The sequence below is a fragment of the Haemorhous mexicanus genome, chromosome 5 (assembly GCF_027477595.1).
Source record: "Haemorhous mexicanus isolate bHaeMex1 chromosome 5, bHaeMex1.pri, whole genome shotgun sequence".
In the NCBI taxonomy this organism is placed as follows: Eukaryota; Metazoa; Chordata; class Aves; order Passeriformes; family Fringillidae; genus Haemorhous; species Haemorhous mexicanus.
Genome location: NC_082345.1, coordinates 11,600,875 through 11,620,079, shown reverse-complemented (window position 1 = coordinate 11,620,079; position 19,205 = coordinate 11,600,875). Strand labels below are relative to the sequence as shown.

General features: G+C 43.2%; 1 protein-coding gene across 3 annotated transcripts in view; it reads left to right on the top strand.

Annotated features, from left to right (window-relative positions):
* The window catches only part of DENND5B (DENN domain containing 5B), a 104,919-nt gene that overhangs the window by 73,579 nt on the left and 12,135 nt on the right, over positions 1-19,205 (top strand). For 2 of the 3 annotated variants that reach the window (XM_059845891.1, XM_059845889.1), the window contains 7 exons: positions 7,138-7,231; positions 10,535-10,666; positions 11,652-11,804; positions 12,257-12,335; positions 13,549-13,630; positions 18,144-18,272; positions 19,006-19,127. In XM_059845891.1, the coding sequence (XP_059701874.1) occupies positions 7,138-7,231; positions 10,535-10,666; positions 11,652-11,804; positions 12,257-12,335; positions 13,549-13,630; positions 18,144-18,272; positions 19,006-19,127 (791 nt within the window). Of the gene's footprint in view, positions 1-7,137; positions 7,232-8,234; positions 8,346-10,534; positions 10,667-11,651; positions 11,805-12,256; positions 12,336-13,548; positions 13,631-18,143; positions 18,273-19,005; positions 19,128-19,205 lie in introns of all 3 variants that reach the window. The other variant, XM_059845892.1, reaches the window with a different exon arrangement.

Genomic DNA, 19,205 nt, shown 5'->3' with positions numbered 1-19,205 from the left:
GATTTTGATTTAGATCACAGCATGTTTCAGAATTTGTAAGTACCAAAATCCCATTACTTACCACAAAGTGATGTTAAAGTGACAAATGTTTGGAATTCCTCCAGTTGTATGTTGCCAAAAAGGCTTGTAATTGGAAAATCTCAAGACCATCTGTTTATATCTTTCTTCTGCCTGGTTTTCATGCGAGCAGCTGAGAAGACTCTTTCTCTCCCATTTAGGACATGTAATTCTGCTGATTTTACACACATGTATAGAACAGCTTTTCCTTGCCTTCTGCAAAAGCAGCAGAGTGACTCCTCTGACCACAAAATCAGTTGAAGTATAGCCTGCCATTAATTTGAATTTCCCAGTGTATGATTCTTGGGGATAGGTTTTACTTACAGGACTGGAGCTTTTCTATGAGCATGGGCTAAGAGAACATTCCAGCTATGTTTCCAGACTCTTCATGTGTAGCTATTGTGTGTTTATATTATAAAATTAATGCAAAGGATATTGCTGTGTGGATGAGAATTTTTTTTGCAGGCTTCAGTTTTACATAGCAAATTTTGTTCTGAATTTTGTATCAAAGTGTATTTGTGGGAAATGGGGAATAAAAAAATTGCAGTCAGTTGTTGCTGGACAGCAGCAAATAAACCAATTTAAAGCTGTTTTAATGAAAATATGTCCTCAGTGGCCAGCAATCAGGGATTTATTGCTTCCCTTTCTGGGCTGATAAACTAACAGATACATAACCAGAGCTCATAATGTTATCTAGCTGCTCCCTTCCTGTAAGCAGGAGGAGCACTGAAAATACCTCTGTCAGTTACTGGGCTGTTACATGTGTAGTATGTTATATCTAAATCACAAATATAATGCAGACAACAAACACTTCTGGTTTCAGTTCTAGATCCTATATGTGATTTAAAGAGTTTAAACTAAACCCAAACCAGAACAACCCCCCAGTTCTGTCCTTCCCATCAGGCAGCAGTGTCCCACTTGGGCTGCCTCTGTGCTGCTTGCCTTTCATACATCTCCCACATCATGGGAAAACCTTCTGAATCTACAGGGAGCAGCTGCAGCTTCCTCTGGGTACAAAAGCATCCCCTCCACACTGCTCTGACTGTGTAAAGCAGTGGCTTCTGCAGAAGTCCTCCTAGAAAGCATCCCAGGAGCAAACAGGCTGCAGTCCCTCAGGCTATTTTTCTGTTATTCTGGAAGAGAGCTGTGGTTTCCAGAGCCCTCATTTCCTTTCTCAAACCCCAGCACCACACTGTGGTTTCTATGTGTTCCCTTCTTCCCTCTGTGCATTTTCTGCCAGGCTTTAAAATTGTAGCTGGAGCTCCACTGGCGGAGGCATTTGCAGGAGTGGAATTTGAATGACAAAAAGCCAAGCTAGATAAACACTTCATGGCTTTTGATTAGCTAATTGTTAAATTAGGGGGAATATGCTTACAGTGCAAAATTAAAACAATGAAACAAGCTGTGTTTTCAATCTAATTGATTACCTTGTAACTTAATTTGTACTAAGAAGCTTGATAAATGAGATTAAATATTGCAGAGGAAAACAGTGATTCCCGAGCATGGGAATATATTTGCATTCTGGCAATTTGTATTGAATGCCTTCAAAGAACAACTGAATGCATTTTTTTCTTGCTTCTTTTGGTTTTCAAATGAAGGGCTTGCTTTGTTACACATTTACAAAATAGCTTTAATTACCCTTTTCTTTGCCTTCCTATCTGTTTAGGGCTGCTTTCCATCCCACTTCTTTATTGGAGCCCTGCTTTCCTCCTTGCTTACTTTCCTGACCAGCTTGTTTCCTCTTTCCTGCCCTGGCCACTTCCATCACCTGAGCCCTCTCACTTGCATCCCAGCTTCCTGTGAGCCTTGTGCTTTGGTCTGTCCTCTGTGTCCTGCCTTTCCTGCAGCAGTCCCCAAAGGAGGGCACAGTGCAGCTCTCCAAGCACAGATCCCACTGTTCTTGGCCTCTAACCTCAGGCTTTTGCTGAGTGATGTGTTGCTCTTACCCATGAAGCAGATTTCAGAAGTTGTTTGTTTTCTGCAGGCATTTGTTCCTGAGCTGTGTTTTGCTGACCTGACCACTGTGTCAGTATTTATTTACAAAACCAAGGCAGTAGGAGTGTATGGAATTGGTTCATTTTTGTGCTCTGTTTTATGACATGACTTGTTGGGCACTGTCCTGTGGCCTTGATCTTCAGCCCCCTCCTTCAAGGTGGGAGCTGTGCAGGGTTTATCTGCCTGGGGCTATGGTCCTCCTCATTTTTAAACAGGATTCTGTTTTGCTTGTTGCTGGCATTTAACATCAGGTAATGATTTTAAAAGGAAATATGATGTATATATAACACAAAGGGGTTGATGCGTCTCTGTGTGATGACAGAATTTGTTCTAACTAAATTATTTTTTGTATGCCAGTGGTCTTTTTCTTTTAGTGAGTGCTTCATATTATATGGCCTTTTACTACCCCCCTGTCTGCTGGGTACTGTTTTAAGGCTGTGTTAAATGAAGATATCTTCTTTTTTAATCAAGCCAAACAGTTGCAAGTAATATAGAGTGGCATCTCTGCAGCACATCTAGGTGAGCATGGAATGAGTCAGCAATGAGCCATCCGCACTGAGCACTGAGGTTATTTAAATTTTGTGAGTAGTAAAAGCTCACCTTTTACAGAAGAAGATCTGAAACAAGCAGTTGCTGTATTTCAGGTGACCTAATGTAGCAAACCACTGATGGGTGCAATGAAAATATGAACCACTTGTACTCAAATGCATTCATTTTCCAGGAATAAAGTGTGACTGACAATCTGTGCTTAAAGATGGTTTCTGAAATAGGAAATATACATTGTGGTGACTTGGAACCTGATGGGTGAGTCTCCTGAGCTACTGATCCTCTGCTCAACGGGTGCAAGGCAGGAAAAATGCAATTAACTGCTTTGAGTTAATATATAATTTTAACATAGCCATGCAGAATTAAAGCTCTCAGGGAAAAATGGGCATTGACATCCTTGCATCCACTATTCCATTTGCTCTCCTCTGAATAGTACTCCTGTCTCAAGGGACTTGCAAATTAAATACCTCATAGGACAGTGGTTCCTCAGGGCAGCTGATGCTGCCAATTCACTACAGCTCTTCCTTGTAGAGGATGGCAGTTGTGTGTGCCACCCTTTAAAATCACTTCTTTTCATTTGAGCTGCTGGAATAGCCTGTCAGTGCAAGGCCACTCTCTTGAAGGCATTTTGCTCATTTTTGTCCAACGAGCAGTTTCAGAGCTTTCCTATTTCACCCTCTGGCAGAGTTGGAAAAGGTGCCTAAGTCTCCATCTAAGCTTTCATTCTCCTTACCCTGGAGCAGTGTTTGTGGAGCAGAGTCACACTGTGGATCCCCATCCATGGTCAGGTGGAGCTCAGTTTCAATGTTCTTTTCTTGTCTGACGTGTGTTTGGCTTGGAATCTCTGTGTACAGCCCCACACATGTGAGCCCTACAAGGGGTTTGCATGTGCAGGCTGTGTGTGTTTGATGTGTGCATTTGTTTAGGGGGGTTTGCTGGAGGCTGTACAACAGCTGTGTGCTCATTTGTGAATCTGAAACTCAGATAACTCCTTTGATGGACCTGAATAGGTAGAATGGGTATTGTCATGATTTGCAGACCTAAATAGCAGCCTGAGGAGATTTAGATTCTGTCCTGTAGACAAGTGCATTTCTCTCTTTCCTTCTCTCTGTTATCACTGTAAATTACAATAGTGATTTTCATGGTGATGGTAATATTGGTTAAATCCTTCTGAGAAAGAGGTTCTCCAGCAGTATGTTCATGTTTTGCTGTATAAATCTTGCCTGTTACACCCATGTCTGATTTGGGAAGACATAATTTCTTTATTTCTCCAGGGAGTTTTAAAAAGGGGAGCCAGGGAGAAAGTATGGGAAGAAAGAGTTGTGTACACATGGTCACAGTGCAGCATGGGCAGTCCCTGGTGCTGTCTTGCTCGATGGTTTCTGACAGTGCAGCTTTGCTGCTGACTACCTTACCTCTTTTATTATAGAAATGTAAAAGATGGTACTTAACATGTGATGTTTCAAATATCACCATTACATTCCCTCCAACCTTTGCAAGCCTATTCCTGTGCTTGTTGGTCTAATTTGATACTAAATGATGCTGACTTGACTGCTTTTATATCACAAAGGTCTTAGTTGGAGGTGCCTTACTTCATTTCCATATGTTGAACAGAGCACAGTGTTCTCTGGTCCCTGCTCTGAAATATCACTGCTTTTCTGCAGTCCCTGGAGGTGAGGAGCATCCATCTGTGGATATGGGAGTTAGATTCAGACAGACACACTGAAATGAGCCTTTCCTCATTTCTCTATGGAGGCAGCTTGTCCCTGGGCTCCCTGCAGCACCCAAGCTGTGTCTGATCCATCCCCAGAGAGCTGATGCTTGTAGCAATGCTTCCACTGTGAGGAATAAATGAAACATGCCAGTAGTCCATGCTCATGGCCCTGCCAGCAAAAAACTAAAAGGGAGAAGGCATTTTTGGGGTCCAAGAGTCCTTGGGCAGCATCCAGGCTGAGATGCAGAAGGGCTTCGTCTCCTCAGGACAAGGAGAGGAGAGACACAGGCAGCAGTGGTTAAAAGCCCAAGTCTAAGGGCTGACCACAAGCAAAGGGCTGCTGGAGGGAGAACAGCTTTCCTTGCTGCTTTGGCAGCACCTGGGCTGAGGTGTGAATAGAGCAGCAGCTGATGACAGGGCCAGCAGAAGCATCCACACGGGATTTCAGCAGCCATGGGGAGGTGGTGCAACCACTGGGGCTTTAATCCTTCTTAAAATCACTTCAAGTGGTTGCAGGAAGAGGAAGAGCAATTTGAAATGCAGTCACTGCTGAGGAGAGGGAATGGTTATTGTAATACTGAAGCATTGTTTTGGGAAAAGTCTATGTGACCCAGTAAAGAAAAGGCTTTAAAAGATTTAGCTGCTTAATCCTGTTTATCTGCTGTTAGATCTTCACAAAACCTCCCAGAGAGATTCAGAGCAGCATCTGAATGTACAGACCTCACCCAGTGACTCAACAGCTCCTCTTCCTCAACTCAGAGTTTGGAAAAGAGGGAACGTGCAGCTCACTGTGTGTAATTGCTCCAGCTAATGAGCAGCAGTCTTTTTTTTTCATAAACATCCAACAATCTTTACTTTTGTATGATTAAAACATTCAAATAGTTCTGGTTAATAACCTGGAAAATGGTCTGTGCTGTCTCCAGATGAAGTACAGCTCTGGAATGAACTGAAATGCTTTAATAGTGGTGTGTTGTTTTGTAATTATTCTGTGGCTTTCGTTCTGCTTTCACCTTTGGTGAGATGTTTTCTCTCCAAGGACACTTAGAGCAATTCTTTCATCTTCCAGTAAATGCAGAAATGCAGGTGGAGATGGATCCAAGCTCTGTCTAGAATTCAGAAAATAACCAAATAAATTGGAGCAGAAAAACTATAATATGGGGTAATATTTGATCTATAACTTAAATTTCCATTGTGTTATTGGCATTCTGTTTTGTGAAACATAAACATGGTCCTGGCTTGCAATAAATGGAAGGTCTCCAGAGCCAAGTGGCTAAAGTCACATAAATATCTGCTATCCTCTGTTCAACAGAGTTTTTCTGTGACATTTCTGTTTGTTGAGATTATCACAGTTTAAGGGTTTATTTTCCCCCTCTTTGTCATCTAATGAGGCTTTGGCTGTTGCTTCAGAAAAAAAAAATAATTAAATGATGACTTATTAAATTGGGGTTCTACATTTTTAAGATGTCTGTGGAGGTGCAAAGACACTTGGGTCAGTGATGTGTTCCTCTGAGCAGGTATCAGCATTTGCTGTGCAGACACCTATTGGGCTGTTTCATTTTGTTAGCAGAGACTTGAGGCCACAAAAAAAAAATTGCTTTAAAAATAAATGTGTTGTCATATGGGATACTGAGGTGATGAAGCATAATCACATAGAGACCCAGATTTCTTCCTTTGTACTTGTTTTCTTGATGTTATTTGTGAGGTACAATGGGACTTCAGTTTGACTTTTTGAACAACAGTTCCTGTGGCTTTTTTTCCCTTTGTATCTGTGTGGTGAGCCAAAATTCAGTCTTTGGTTGACTCTCTCAAGGAACTGATGAAGATAGCTATGTACACTTTTGCAAAATCCTTCTCTCTGGAAACAGAGGCCTTTTTTTGGTCACCAGGGGCCGCATCCCTGCGCTACTCTTGGGTCAGATTCCCCTCCCTACACATCCCCAGTGTTTTGCAGAACCCAAGTCCAGCTCTGTGCAAGAGTTTCCTCCCCAGGCATTCATCTGCTGAAACTCCCTGCCCGAACTCTTAGATCCCAAATTTTATTTGTATATACTTTTGTTTGGAGTGCACCCAGAAATATGTAGGTTTGGGATCTGGAGGCTGCTGTCCTCACCAATGCCACCTGTGTGGAGAGAGGAAAAGTTCAACTGGGCATACATGAACAGGTGGAAAAACCCCAGGGTTTCTGTGGTACTTAGAAACTAAATGCAAAAAAAAGCTAAGGTGAAAATAGCAACATGACTAATCCCAGAAACATCAGCATTGTTTATAACCTTTAGACATAGGTGCACCCAGTAACAGTTGTTAAAATTGCAAAGAGAAGTTTGTCTCAAATAATTCCTGGAAGTACTCAGAAAGTGGAGAAAGGAGAAGTAGCACTTCTTACAGAAAAGCAAAATCATAGAAATTGCTACTCAAAATAAATCATTGTATTTTGTTTTTTGCTAAAGGTGCTGTTTTTGTCAAACCTCATCAAATGCAGCAGTGGTGGTTGGGTAACTAAGCACAGTGACTTGCCTAGAGATGGCATCAATGCTGTGGCATGACCTGCATTTCAGGTACCAGGAGCTCTCACTGGAGACTCTGGCAGGCAGCTGGCCACGTTTCCATCGGGATTTTTGTCCCTTGGGTGAGTGCTGATCTGTCACCTCCAGGGTGGTTTCCCATGGGGAGGCCAGGCACCAGCTCCACCTGTGTTCGCTGCAAAGTCCAAGCTTGGGCTTTCCCTTCTTATGCTGCAGACCCATTGGATGTCCTTCAGCTCCTGACCCAGCCTTTCCCTCCTGCTTTCCTTCTGCTCACTCGTGTCTCCCCTGTGTGTTTTCCAGCCGCTGGGCCAGCCGCAGCGCCAGCACGCAGCGGAGGAAGGACCGCCTGCGGCAGCACTCGGAGCACATCGGGCTGGACAACGACATGAGGGAGGTGGGTGGCCTCCTCTGAGGGCAGCACGAGCTGTCATCCAGGAGGTGGAGGTTTGGACAACAATGTGCCCATTACTGGGGGCAGTTTTCTGGCTACTCTGTGGTTTGGTTGGGTCTCTGTGGCCATTTGGATGCTGCTCTGCTTGTCAGTGATGCTGTACAACTTCAAAGCACACAACATAAGTAAAATACTTTTATTATTTTGGAGCAAGACAGCCCCATTGTCATCAGGGAAATGATTTGCTGATTTAGACCCTGGCTGTGTTACTGCACACAGACAGCAGAGCCTGGCAGTGCAGATGCCAAACTCTGGCCAGGGTGGAAGTATCTGGAAAAGTCAAGTCCCTGAGTAAATGTCAGCCATGTAGAAGTGAATGAGGCAGGATTCTTCCTTTTTTTCTTAAAGGAACTTTTTTCCTTTCTCTTACGTAGATTTCTGACATGAGTATGCCTATTTGAAAGGTTAAGACTTTGGGGCCTTTTTATGCCTAAAGCTTGGAAACTCCCATGCATCTTGTAAATGTCAGTCACATACATGTGTTTCTTTCCCATCTTTTCAGTTCCTCATCCTTCATTAAATATTTCCTGCCACATTTTTTCCATTGATGTCCATATGCTTCTATTGTATGTCACTAGCAAAAATAAAACACTCATGCTGTTTTGCGGTAAAACTCACTCAGTAATGATAGTCAGTGTTGGAGTTTGCTCTCCAAAAGAACCTGAGTGCATGAGAGGACTCCTCAACCATAGCTTTGAAGGATGTTTCATGGAAACACAGCAAAACAGCACTTGTACCTGTTTGTTGCTATTTTTGCTAACATGGCTTTGCAAGTATATTTTAAGCAGTGCCTTGTGCGTGTATATGGCAGCAGAGCCTTCTCAGTACTTTGTCATGTATTTACTTTCTTCTTTTTTTTTGGCTGTGGATCATATGCATGCTTCTTTTGCTTTGTCTCCTCTTTCTTTCTGGCTGTTCTGCCATTGGGGCATCTGCCTCCTCTTAGCCATCGGAGGAGCTTTTGCTTCGTCAGAACTCAATGGCCTTCTGGGAGTGGGATCAGGGACCACCCCCTCCTGCACGGCCTCCTAAAAAATCCTTCTCTGAATGCTGCCTGGTATGTTTTAGTTCTTCTTGTTGAAAGCTGCTTTTGAGATGTTGTTAGCATGAGGAACCTCTGCCTTTGCTGCGTCTCAAACCTGCCCCTTTCTTGTAGAGTATGAGCATGTCCCTGTAGCTCTTGGAAGTGTGGTTATAGTCAGAAAAGTAGCTGGAAAGGAGCTTCCACACCAGCTCCCTGGGAAACACAGTGGCTCCAAGGCTAAAAGAAAAGAATTCTGTTTTACTTTGGGTTTTTTTTTCCCCCATGTTGCTCACCTGGCAATTCAGTTTAGGGAGTCAGATCCCAAGAGCGTTACTTTATGGATGCTGGAACAGGCAAAGGGCAATCAGCCGACTCTCTCAGCCCACCCTTAGTCTTCTCTGGAACCATAGAGTTTGTTTTTGATTTTTTAAATTTGAATATAATAAGCTATACAATGAATAAGGTTATCTGTGTTTTGTACTCTTCAGACTATAACCACACTTTTTATCTCTTCACATTTAGAAAGAAATATTCATTTTTCCAGTTATGTATTCCCCGTATTACTTTTTACTGATTTTGCTGTTAATTTTTGCACTGAGATGGAAGTCACTTGTGAGGTTGCTTGCTGAACAACATACTTTCATTGTAACTTTTTTCTTTTATTCCCATTTGTAGTTTTTTATCTATTATAAAATCCTTACAGTATTTTTGAAACTGTAGTCACCTAACTGAGAATTTCAGTGGAACACAGGTTTTTCATGGCAGAACCCTACATTCTTGTCTGGCCTGATAGGGTGATGCTAAGTGGTTCTTGTCCAAATTTCTGTGTTGAGAAAATCTGATTGTATCAGAAAAACTGTACTCACATTAAAAAAAAAAGTGTGGGGGGAAGCTATTTGCTATTTCATTTAACTTCAGTATGTTAAGATTTGGGTTTTGCTTTTCCTGATCTCCTGGAAGGTGTCCATGCCCATGGCAGAAAGTTTGGAACTATGTGATCTTTAAGGTCCTTTCCAACCCAAAACCATTCTGTGTTTCTATGGAATAAATTTTCTGCCCAGACAGAAAGTTCCAAGGATGTGGAGCCATAGTGACCTCCCAGTTCCCCAGAAAACCCAGCCTGGAGCAGCAAGAATTCCCTGGAGCGATGTGATCTGCTCCTTCCAGGGAAGGCTGGTCATTATCATATAGCATCCCCCAGAGAGGCATCATTAACTGGACAAAAACCCACTATGGAAACAGAGCTTTCCCACACCAGGCTATGAGCACTGCTTTTCAAGACTTTTATTTGGCAGTATTCCGTCATCTTGCTCTTTTTAAGACAAAATTACAAATAATGCTCAAACAACATTTTGATAGTTGTGGCCAACTTCTCAGCCTTGCTCAGCATGCAGCTCTCTCACTGATGCTGGGGTCAGAGGTCATGTGCTGATTGCTTTGTGGATTTTGGCTTAACAAAAACAAAACCAAAAAACAACCAAACAAAAAAACACCCCAAAAAAAACAGACCAAAGCAAAAAATACCCTACCCCTGAAGACTAGACAGTGGAACAGGAAAGTTTGAAAGTCTTCAATTATAGCTCGGATTTTTTTTTTAAGAGTATGCTGATTTTTGTCCATACTTTACAATTACCATAGTAAGAACATGAATGATCCCAAGTGTCAATTCTGTTTAAAATGAGCTTCACTTCTAATCAAGACATTAATTGATAATAAGATCAAGTCTCATTTTTCCTGCATAAACCATCTAGATGAAAAGTAATGGATTAAATCTTTCTCATTCACTAAGTGTATTTCTGCTTCTTATAATTTATTTTCAGGGGTTTTTTTTCGATTCATATATAGTCAAAATTAGACTATTTAATTTATTGGGGTTTTAAAGTGAGAAATAACAATGGAAAGAAACTTTCTTGGTGTTTTGGCTTTATTGCTGAATGAAGGTATTACACTTTATGCACTTTTACCTAACTTCATGCTAGTGACTAACAGCACAGTTCACTGGCTAATATTGACTGATTCTCTACCAATCCAGAGAAATATCTTGCTTTTTCTGTTGTCAAAAGGGATCATTTCACTTCTCCAGCCTGACACCTAAACATCAGACAAATCAAGATGGTGTTTCTATATTAACACTAGTTCATTTGTTTTCATCACCTTGCTTGCCTAGGATGAGCAGTGTCACTCTGACCTGCAATATCTAAAATTATTCTCTTTATTTTTAGAAATACATGCAGGAGGCAAGGAGTTTAGGTAAAAATTTAAGGCAGCCCAAACTGTCAGACCTCTCTCCAGCTGTGATTGCACAGACCAACTGGAAATTTGTGGAAGGGTTGCTGAAGGAATGTCGCATGAAGGTAGGTCATCCCCTGGGTGCTCTCCCCTGGATTGCAATGAGCTCAAAGAGCACCTTGCAGATGTTCTCCTGGTTCACAGCTGGAATGGCATGGTTCTTTTGGAATACCTGGTTATTACAGGATGGATAGCCCTGTAGTATTTTTCAACAGCTGGAAGAGAAGGGAACGTGTTTTGAAAGGAATGTGTTTTCATTTCTCTTCTGTTTATGCAGTTGAAGTTGATGGAAGTAGAAAGGACAGGAAGGAGAATCAACATGACCAGACATCTTCTGGAGGATTTCCTTTAATTGTTCACATTTACATGTAGCCTAAACAGAAGGGCCTGGAGACCTGTGGTCAAAAGGGAAGAATTCAGCACGTGTGGCTTGTGCATGTTGTTTCTGCAGAGCAAATGAAGTGTAACAGTTCCTGGTAGTAAAGAAGCTTTCATAGCCATGGACATACAACTTCTTTGTGTCTGTTGCAGTTGATGGTATACTCCTTTTTCTGAGTGTAAAACTTTATTACCTGTGACAAGAATTAAAATGGAAGCTAAGTAAGACTGAACATGTATTCTGTACTCAGCTTGGTAAGAAATCCCCAGCATAGAAATAGGACAATAGATAGAGTCTAGAAGTAGGACAGCTGCAACAGGCTCCCCAGGGAAGTGGTCACAGCACCAAGTCTGCCAGAGTTCAAGAAGTGTTTGGACAATTCTCTCAGACACATGGTGTGACTCTTGGGGCTGTCCTGTGCAGGCACAGGAGCTGGATGTGGTCTTGCTGGGTCCCTCCCAACTCAGGGTATTCTGTGATTTAATGTAATTAAGCAAATTTTTTTTATATAATTATTTTTGTTAATTTACAGTCTCTGCAAATAGATTTGCAGTTTCTCTCTATTAGCCATGGTCTCTAGATTAAGCATGTGTAAACTCATCTGTAAATTCTGTTCCTTGTTGGATAACATTCTTAGAAACTGTTGGGATCTTTTTGGTTTTTTTTGATAGACTAAACGCATGTTGGTAGAGAAAATGGGCCATGAAGCAGTTGAGCTGGGACATGGAGAAGCCAACATAACAGGTCTGGAGGAAAATACACTGATTGCCAGTCTCTGTGATCTGCTAGAAAGAATCTGGAGCCATGGTCTGCAGGTCAAGCAGGTTGGTAAATACAGAATGCCATCTCTGCTTTCTAAGCTGCTACTCAGTGGCATAACTCCAAAATAAAGCAGGAGGTGTCTTTGGGATCAGTGTCCCTGGTTCATATTTTGCAAAGGTTTGAGGAGTTTTGGGTGTTTGGTTTTTTGGGGGGGGATTGTTTTGGGGTTTTCCCCTCTGGAGACTGTGGTGATGTTGTCAAGTACGTGTTTGGTTTGTTCCCTTTCAACCTCCACAAAGAAAACCCAGAGGGAGGACAGAGAAACAAGGTGGGTGGTGTGACTGCTGAATCAGTGGGGTGGTCCTCTCTTCTTGAGGTTTCATGGCCCGAGAGAGAAGGATTGGCTCTCATTACTGAACATTTACCCATTCAAATGCTATTCCATTATTCTGCCATATTTATTGGCCATTACTGTTGGGTTTTTTGGCCTATATTTTTTTATTTTTATTTTCAGGGGAAATCTGCATTGTGGTCCCATTTGCTTCAGTACCAGGAGAGAGAAGAGAAGCAAGAGCACAGTGCAGAGTCCCCAGGTGAGTACTTGGCAGGTGACTCCATGAAAAGTCCGTCACATCAAATGAACTCAGCCATGGGAGGAACAGTGCAACCACATGAAACCCATGCAGGATTTTCAATGGATTTGCTTGCAAATACCACACTTACATTTTGAGACTTCTCATAATCATTGTGGGGATGTCTTGATGTCTGGACAAAATTGATTGAAATCACTGGAGGCAAAAGAACATAGTTTCCATCCTTGTCTGGAAAATCACTTGATGTACGTGCACTACCTTCATTCCCTTTTAATGAGCATTGAGTGAGGTATGAGAAGCAGTGTCTCCATGAGGGATGATTCCTGAAGAAGCTGAAAGTGGGGAGCTGGGAATAAGAGAGCTGACATTTTTCTTTCAATAAGCATAATCTGTCTCTCAAATCCCAATATGAATAACCTTGTGTTCAGTAAATCTTTATACTGGTGGGTGGTACAGTTCACAAATTGTGTAATTGATCTCTGTCCATCAGTCCAGGTGCTCAATTTATGCTTTGGCTGGGCCCCTTACAATCACTAAATTACTTAAGAGAGGTTTTCTGATAACCTTGAGATGTCCCTGCCCAGTGGCTGTGGTATTGTAGTAAAAGTCTCTGAACTTCAGTGGGTCATCTTGCAAGGACTCTCCAGTTCAGATCCTGCTGATGGAAACTTGTATGATCAGTCCTCAAAGAGGCATTTATGGACAAACTAGTCTCTCCCATGAAAGGACTTTTTATTAAGCTTCAATGAGTAATGCACTAAACAATCTGGCTGGCAGGCACAAATTCCTGAGAGCAAAATGTGTCACCACAAAGTGGTTTGATCAGAGCAGAGCACAGAAATGCACAGCATTCTTTGCATTGAATATGTTACTGTAACTTAATTTTATTTGAGTTGTTCTCAATTGTGAGCTTTCCACAGAAACTTCTTACTAATAAAACTCATTGCTGTACACATTTAAGTTAAGGTATTTCACACACAAAAAAAGGAAGCTAGATCTCCCAAGTTCAGTGCTGGGTAAAGGAAGGAATAGATAATATATTCAGAATTTTCATTTAGTCTACTTCTGCATTTCCAGGATAGAGTTAATGACAATGCACAGAGGCAGAGCAGTTTCCAGCCACTTAAGATTGTTTTCAGCTGTATGTAGAACAAATGCATTGCAGACTATTACTGTAGTGTTGTGTTAACTGTGTGTATTTTCTCCACTGTAGTTGGTGGTGGAACAGAAAGACGAAAGTCTGATACAGGAATTACTCTGCCTACGCTGAGGGTTTCCCTGATACAAGATATGAGGTATGCAGTTTGGTTCCTAAAGCATGAATTGTGGGTTTAATTGTGTAGTATAAGGTAAAGATCCTCACTGACTTTGGGTCTACAAAGGCTAAGGAGAATTAAACCTTCTCTTCAGCCCACATTCAAATCTACAACATGTTGCCTCTCTGCTTTGAAAAACTTTTTTGTGTGTTCACTTGATCTTTTTTAGAAAACAGAGAATGAAAACCACACATGATACTGCAATTTCTGTTTTCCCAGGGAGTTCTTCCAGTAATAAAGCTTCTACAATAACAGCAAATAAGTTAAATTCCTTGGCATTTTCAGTTTGTTTCTTTCAGTTCATTTTTTAATTACTGACCCAGCAACTGCAGTTGATAGGCAAAGCAAAGGGACATAAAATATTGCTCAGGCATTGTGAGCTGGTTTCTTTCTTTTCAACTAGCATTTCATGGCAGAAAGTAATAAATGTACAAGTTTAGAAGTTTATTCAGACCTAGAATTTGGGTGAGTTTAAAGCTGGCATGTGAAGTTAGGGCAGGTTCTCTCCAGTGGACCACAGCCTGGATCTGGAGACCTTTTAAAGCAGTGTTTGTTTGGAACCAGAAGGATTAAAGTCAAAGGAGGTGGAGGCTGGTGTGACACCAGCAGGCAGAAGTTCTTCAGGGCATCTCCTTGATTAAGCCACTGCCAGGTCAGGCCACTGTTCTGACACTTGTCTTGCCAGGGCTGAGGATTGCAGTGGGATAAACATGCCATGAAAAGAGAGGAGGAGTAATGCAATAACGCTCATTTGTAAAGAGCTGAGAGCAATTAAACATGTAAGACAACATGAGTACTGTTTCTTACAGTCTTCTTACACCTAAAAATATGGCAAAAGAACCTTAAGGTAAAAAATAAGATTTATTGTAGTTAGTTCACAAAACCCTGATTACAGGGATGTGATTTTTACTGTGTGGGTTGATAGATTAGTCAGATTTTTCGGGGGCGGGGGGGGGGGGGAAATCACTGTACTCCCCACCTGCAGTGTGCAGCCTTTTAGTTTGATGCTTTGTAGTTTGAGTCTTTTGTTCTGATTTCAAAGAGCATGACATGCCATGTACTGCTAAAACAACCTGTAAAAGAGGGAGAGAGAGAGAGAATACATACAGTGTAATCAGGGGTGTAGTGCCAAGAGGTCATTCTGAACATGTGTCTGCCATTTTAGCAACCCTCTCATGGGATGTGGCAGCTCTCTCCTTAATTCAGTCCTGGGAGACTGACAGGCATGTAGAGGGTCAGTCTGAGGGAAGGATGGAGGAGGATCTGGAGCGGAAACACCTGTGCTGGGGGGGGGTTGCTGACAGAGGAGGCTGCATGTGCTCACTGCTGCATGCATGGGTTCTGCCTTCCACCAGCTTCCACTGGAGTAATGAAAGCCCAGCACAGATCTGAGCTCTCTTGTTTGAATCACAAAAGTCTTTCTTACTGCTCTTCAGAGAAGAAATACAGAAGCAGAACATTACCTTTTGTATTATCTTGGGTATTTGTGATTGTCCATGAGCATGTGTGGTCATAGAAAAATGCTGGGCAGATGGTGAGTTGAATTTGTCATCTGTAATCTCAAGGCATACTTTCTCCTGCTTGGAAGGATTGCTGCCTAATATTTGTTTGCACACCAGGCTGAAGTTGAAGGATGGGTAATTGTTAAATTGCAGGGCTTGTGGTGCTGACTGAACTAATGGCTGGAGGATTAAGCATTGCCTTAAGCAGGGCTTGTTTCTGATGGCTCATGCAAGGTTATGTAAACAACTTAAAAGCAAGGCTGAGTCACAGTCATGCTCTGAGTGTGCCATGTGCTACAGGTACTGTGGTCTGTCCTCTGCCCCTCCCCTCCCAAAGCCAGGCATCTCAGATGTGGTCAGGAAGATGCTCAGGGTGTTTATTTTGGTTCTGTGCATGGAATCTCAGTGGCACAAGCCAACCTGGGGGTTCTCCCTCCAGCCTTTCCCCAGCACAGATCTGCCTCCCCTCTCCAACCCTTCTTCCAGCTACAGCCTGCTTCCAGCATAGCCTCACCCTTCAGGCATTGCTGAGCATCCAACCAAGCCAGTCAACATCAGGCCTCCCCAAAACCTTTGGTCCAGCTGGATTCAAGTTTCTGATCCTTCCCCTTTGGGCAAGCTCTTCCTTGCTATCAGCACTTGCTCTCATGCCCACATCATGCCTCCCTCCTCAGGGAGCTTGCACTGGAGGATGTGAGCTGGCCACTGGGCCCACAGCAGTGATGCTTAACCTGCTGTGTTCAAAAAGAAGGCTGAGCAAAGACCTGCTGCCTGCCTGGGATGAGCTGTAGGCTCCTTCCTGACTGTGCTGCCATGGGAGCATGCACAGCATCCCCGGGGCACGGCAGTGCTGGGCAGCTGTAACCTCTGCTGTCAGCACAGCTGCTTGCACAGGGTTTGTCTCACCATACCCCAGGCTTACATTTGACAGGGCAAATAGATTTTTCTTTATTACTAATGGGATTAAAAGCAAGTCCAAACCCGGGGAGTTGCATCGAAATGGCTGTTCAGTGCTATGACAAGAAGAATTTGCTGTACAGTGCTGAGCATACGGTGCTTACACTTAGGTCACTGATAAAAATAGAGCTGTTCTGACTCTCACAACTGACAGTGAAATAAATCTGTGTTCCTGCATGCTCTGTTCTGCTACACTCTGCTTTTGCTGACACCAAGACTGATTACTGAATCTTTTTAATATCTCTGGCAAGCTGCATGCTTGCAGATATTTATTTTTTTTCCCAAATGCACAATTAATGCTTATCTAGTCTGAACCAGACACAGGTAACGAAGAGGCACAGAGCGTGCATGGAATAAGGTTGAGTCCATCTGTACTTGAATCTTCTCCCAGTGAAATAACATATTCTGCTCAGTGTTTCATATTAGATGTAATTCAAGCTGAGCACTTGGGGGAAGGGGAGGGAGATGATGGTCTGTGCTTTGATCTTCCCATCTCAAAAGGCTTGAAATGTCTGAGGAGAGTGTCTCAACATGATGTAGCTGACTGTACCATGCATCCTGGTTCTCAAGGACTACAGGGGTCACGTGTCCAGCTCTCTGCTGGAAAGTCTAATGCTGGCTGCCATGCTCTGAGCCAGGAAGGGCTTTCCCGTGCCAGGAGCAAGGCTTCAGCCTTGCAGGTCAGCCTGGCACAGAGCAGGGCGGCTGGGCTCTGCATGCTCTTCATTTGTGCAGAGAAAACTCCGATTTCTGGACAGCTCCAAGTCGTGCTTTGCAAATTTGCCCTAAAGGTCCTGGGCTTGCTCTCTTAGAGGCTCTATAAACAAGAGAGTAGTTTTCTCAAATAATGCAGGGACTAAATATAACACAAAGCACACACTTGGCTGTAACAGATGGGGGAAAGCACGAGACTATAGTAGTCAATGTTAAAAGCATCAGTCACAGCATGACTTTGTTGGATTTCCTTTGGAGTAAATATTGCCACATTCCACAACACTCAGCAATGCGTGGAGGGCTGTCAAGGAAGTTGCAGGAGTTGGACAGTAAATTGCAACTGGGATTAGTTCAGACTTCAGCTGATGGTACTTGGAGCCTGCCATGGACATTTGGAGGGCTGAATTGCCTGTGCACTTAACATGCAGATTGCATGAAAATTAAGAAATTTGAGCCTTTTCTTTCCCCTGCTGAAAACTGTTACTCATTTTTCTTGTTTTTTATTTAACCAAGTGGGGAGGTTTTGGAAGCAACTTCATCCTGCCGTGGCAGTTCTCTTCCTCTTCTAAAACTCCCTGTGCTCTAAAGCTAGAGTTTTTGGCATTCTCCAAACTGAAGTGTGGGAAGCTTAAAAAGAAAAAAGCATAACTGTAGAAGAAAGCCCCTATGGAACAGTTCTGCTTTCCTACAGATGAAACATATGGAAGGCTGTTCAAATTATCACTTACAGGAAGGCTTCTTCTATCCCTAAAAACATGATTCTGCTTGCAGCTTCCTGCTGCTGTTTTTGCCTCAGCAGTCCTCCTTTTCTCAGTTGTGCCATTGCTGCTGCTCTCAAGGGGCTTTGTTAGAACCTTCAGAGCCACTGTGGCTTGGAGAAACTCTCAGTTTCTCCAAGTCTTCTGCCCTCCCAGACACACCCATTCAAGTCAGCAGCTTGAGGTGGCAGCTGAGATGTAACTGGGTCTCACAAGGTACCTGCTTTTCAGTCCTAGCAGTGTCTATGAGAACACCTACCTTGGGCAATGCAGGGGTAAGCAGGTTTACCCCTCCTCACTTTGGCCAGGCAGCCACAGAGCAGCTCCTATGGGCTGCCATGCCCAGGAAAAGCTGCCACGTGTCCTGGTGCCAGCCTGGGGCTGCCAGGGATCTCATTGCCACAGTGCAGAGTTCTGGGGGCCCTGCTGGGGATCTCTCCAGAAATGATGTCAGAAGGCATTTTCTAGTTCACTTGCTGCATCATCATGCTGGATGTTGCCTTTTGAAGCATGCAGAATTTTTATGATTCATCCATTTATTTTCTTCCCCACACATTTCAGGCATGTTCAGAACATGAGTGAGATAAAGACTGATGTGGGGCGAGCCCGAGCCTGGATAAGACTTTCTCTGGAGAAGAAGCTTTTGTCTCAGCACCTGAAGCAGCTGCTTTCCAACCAGGCACTTGCAAAGTAAGCCAGCTCTTTCCTTTAAACCTTCACTTTCAAGTTGTCCAGGTGGTGTCTCAAGGTGCTGCTGCTTGGGGTACAGCCAGGCACCCCGTTTGGGTGCTGTGGTTTCCATCTAGAAGTGATTGAAGGGCAGGGGGGAGCTGGGAGAGGTGGTACTGCCCACCCAGCAGGGCAAAAGTCTGCTCATCTGCATGGAAAGCACATCACAGATTTCAGGAAGGAGGCATTAGTTCTTGGTCAGATCCCTGCACTGCTCCAAGCCACACTGCAGCCGTACAGATCTTGAACTGACAGGGTGGTGGGAGGGCCCCAGCTGCTGCTTGGTGCATCCTGCTGGGTTTCCTGTCGCAGTAGGGAGCAGAAGGAAGATGTGGTTATTAGATGAGACCATTCCACAGTGGGAAGGTGTGGGGAAAAAATGAGGTTGTTGTGTGTTGGCTCAGATCTGCTGCTGTGAGTAGTGTTAGTTTATACCTGTGCTTTGCAGCAAACTCCAAACTGAGATGAACTCAGCAGCCTTGCTGTGGGAGTGTGGAGCCAAGAGTGCTCTGTAAAACATCTGTAGCCCATTTCCATGTTCTCTGTGGGTTTCTAGCAGCTTCTGTTGTTGGGGAGTCATATCTCCCATTAAGAGCCCCTCTTCATTTGATGTTTTGAGATTCACACACCTTTTAAGATACTGGGTGGTTTTTCAACAGCAACAACACAAATGCCATGTGCTTGTTTCTCCCAGGAAACTTTACAAGCGTTACGCTTTCCTGCGCTGTGAAGAAGAACGGGAACAGTTTCTGTATCACCTGCTCTCACTCAATGCTGTGGATTACTTCTGCTTCACGAGTGTCTTCACTACAATCAGTGAGTTGGAGAATCAATTTTTTTCCCCCTGACTAAAAATTAGTTGCTGTCATGGTTTGTAAGAGATGATGTTGCTGG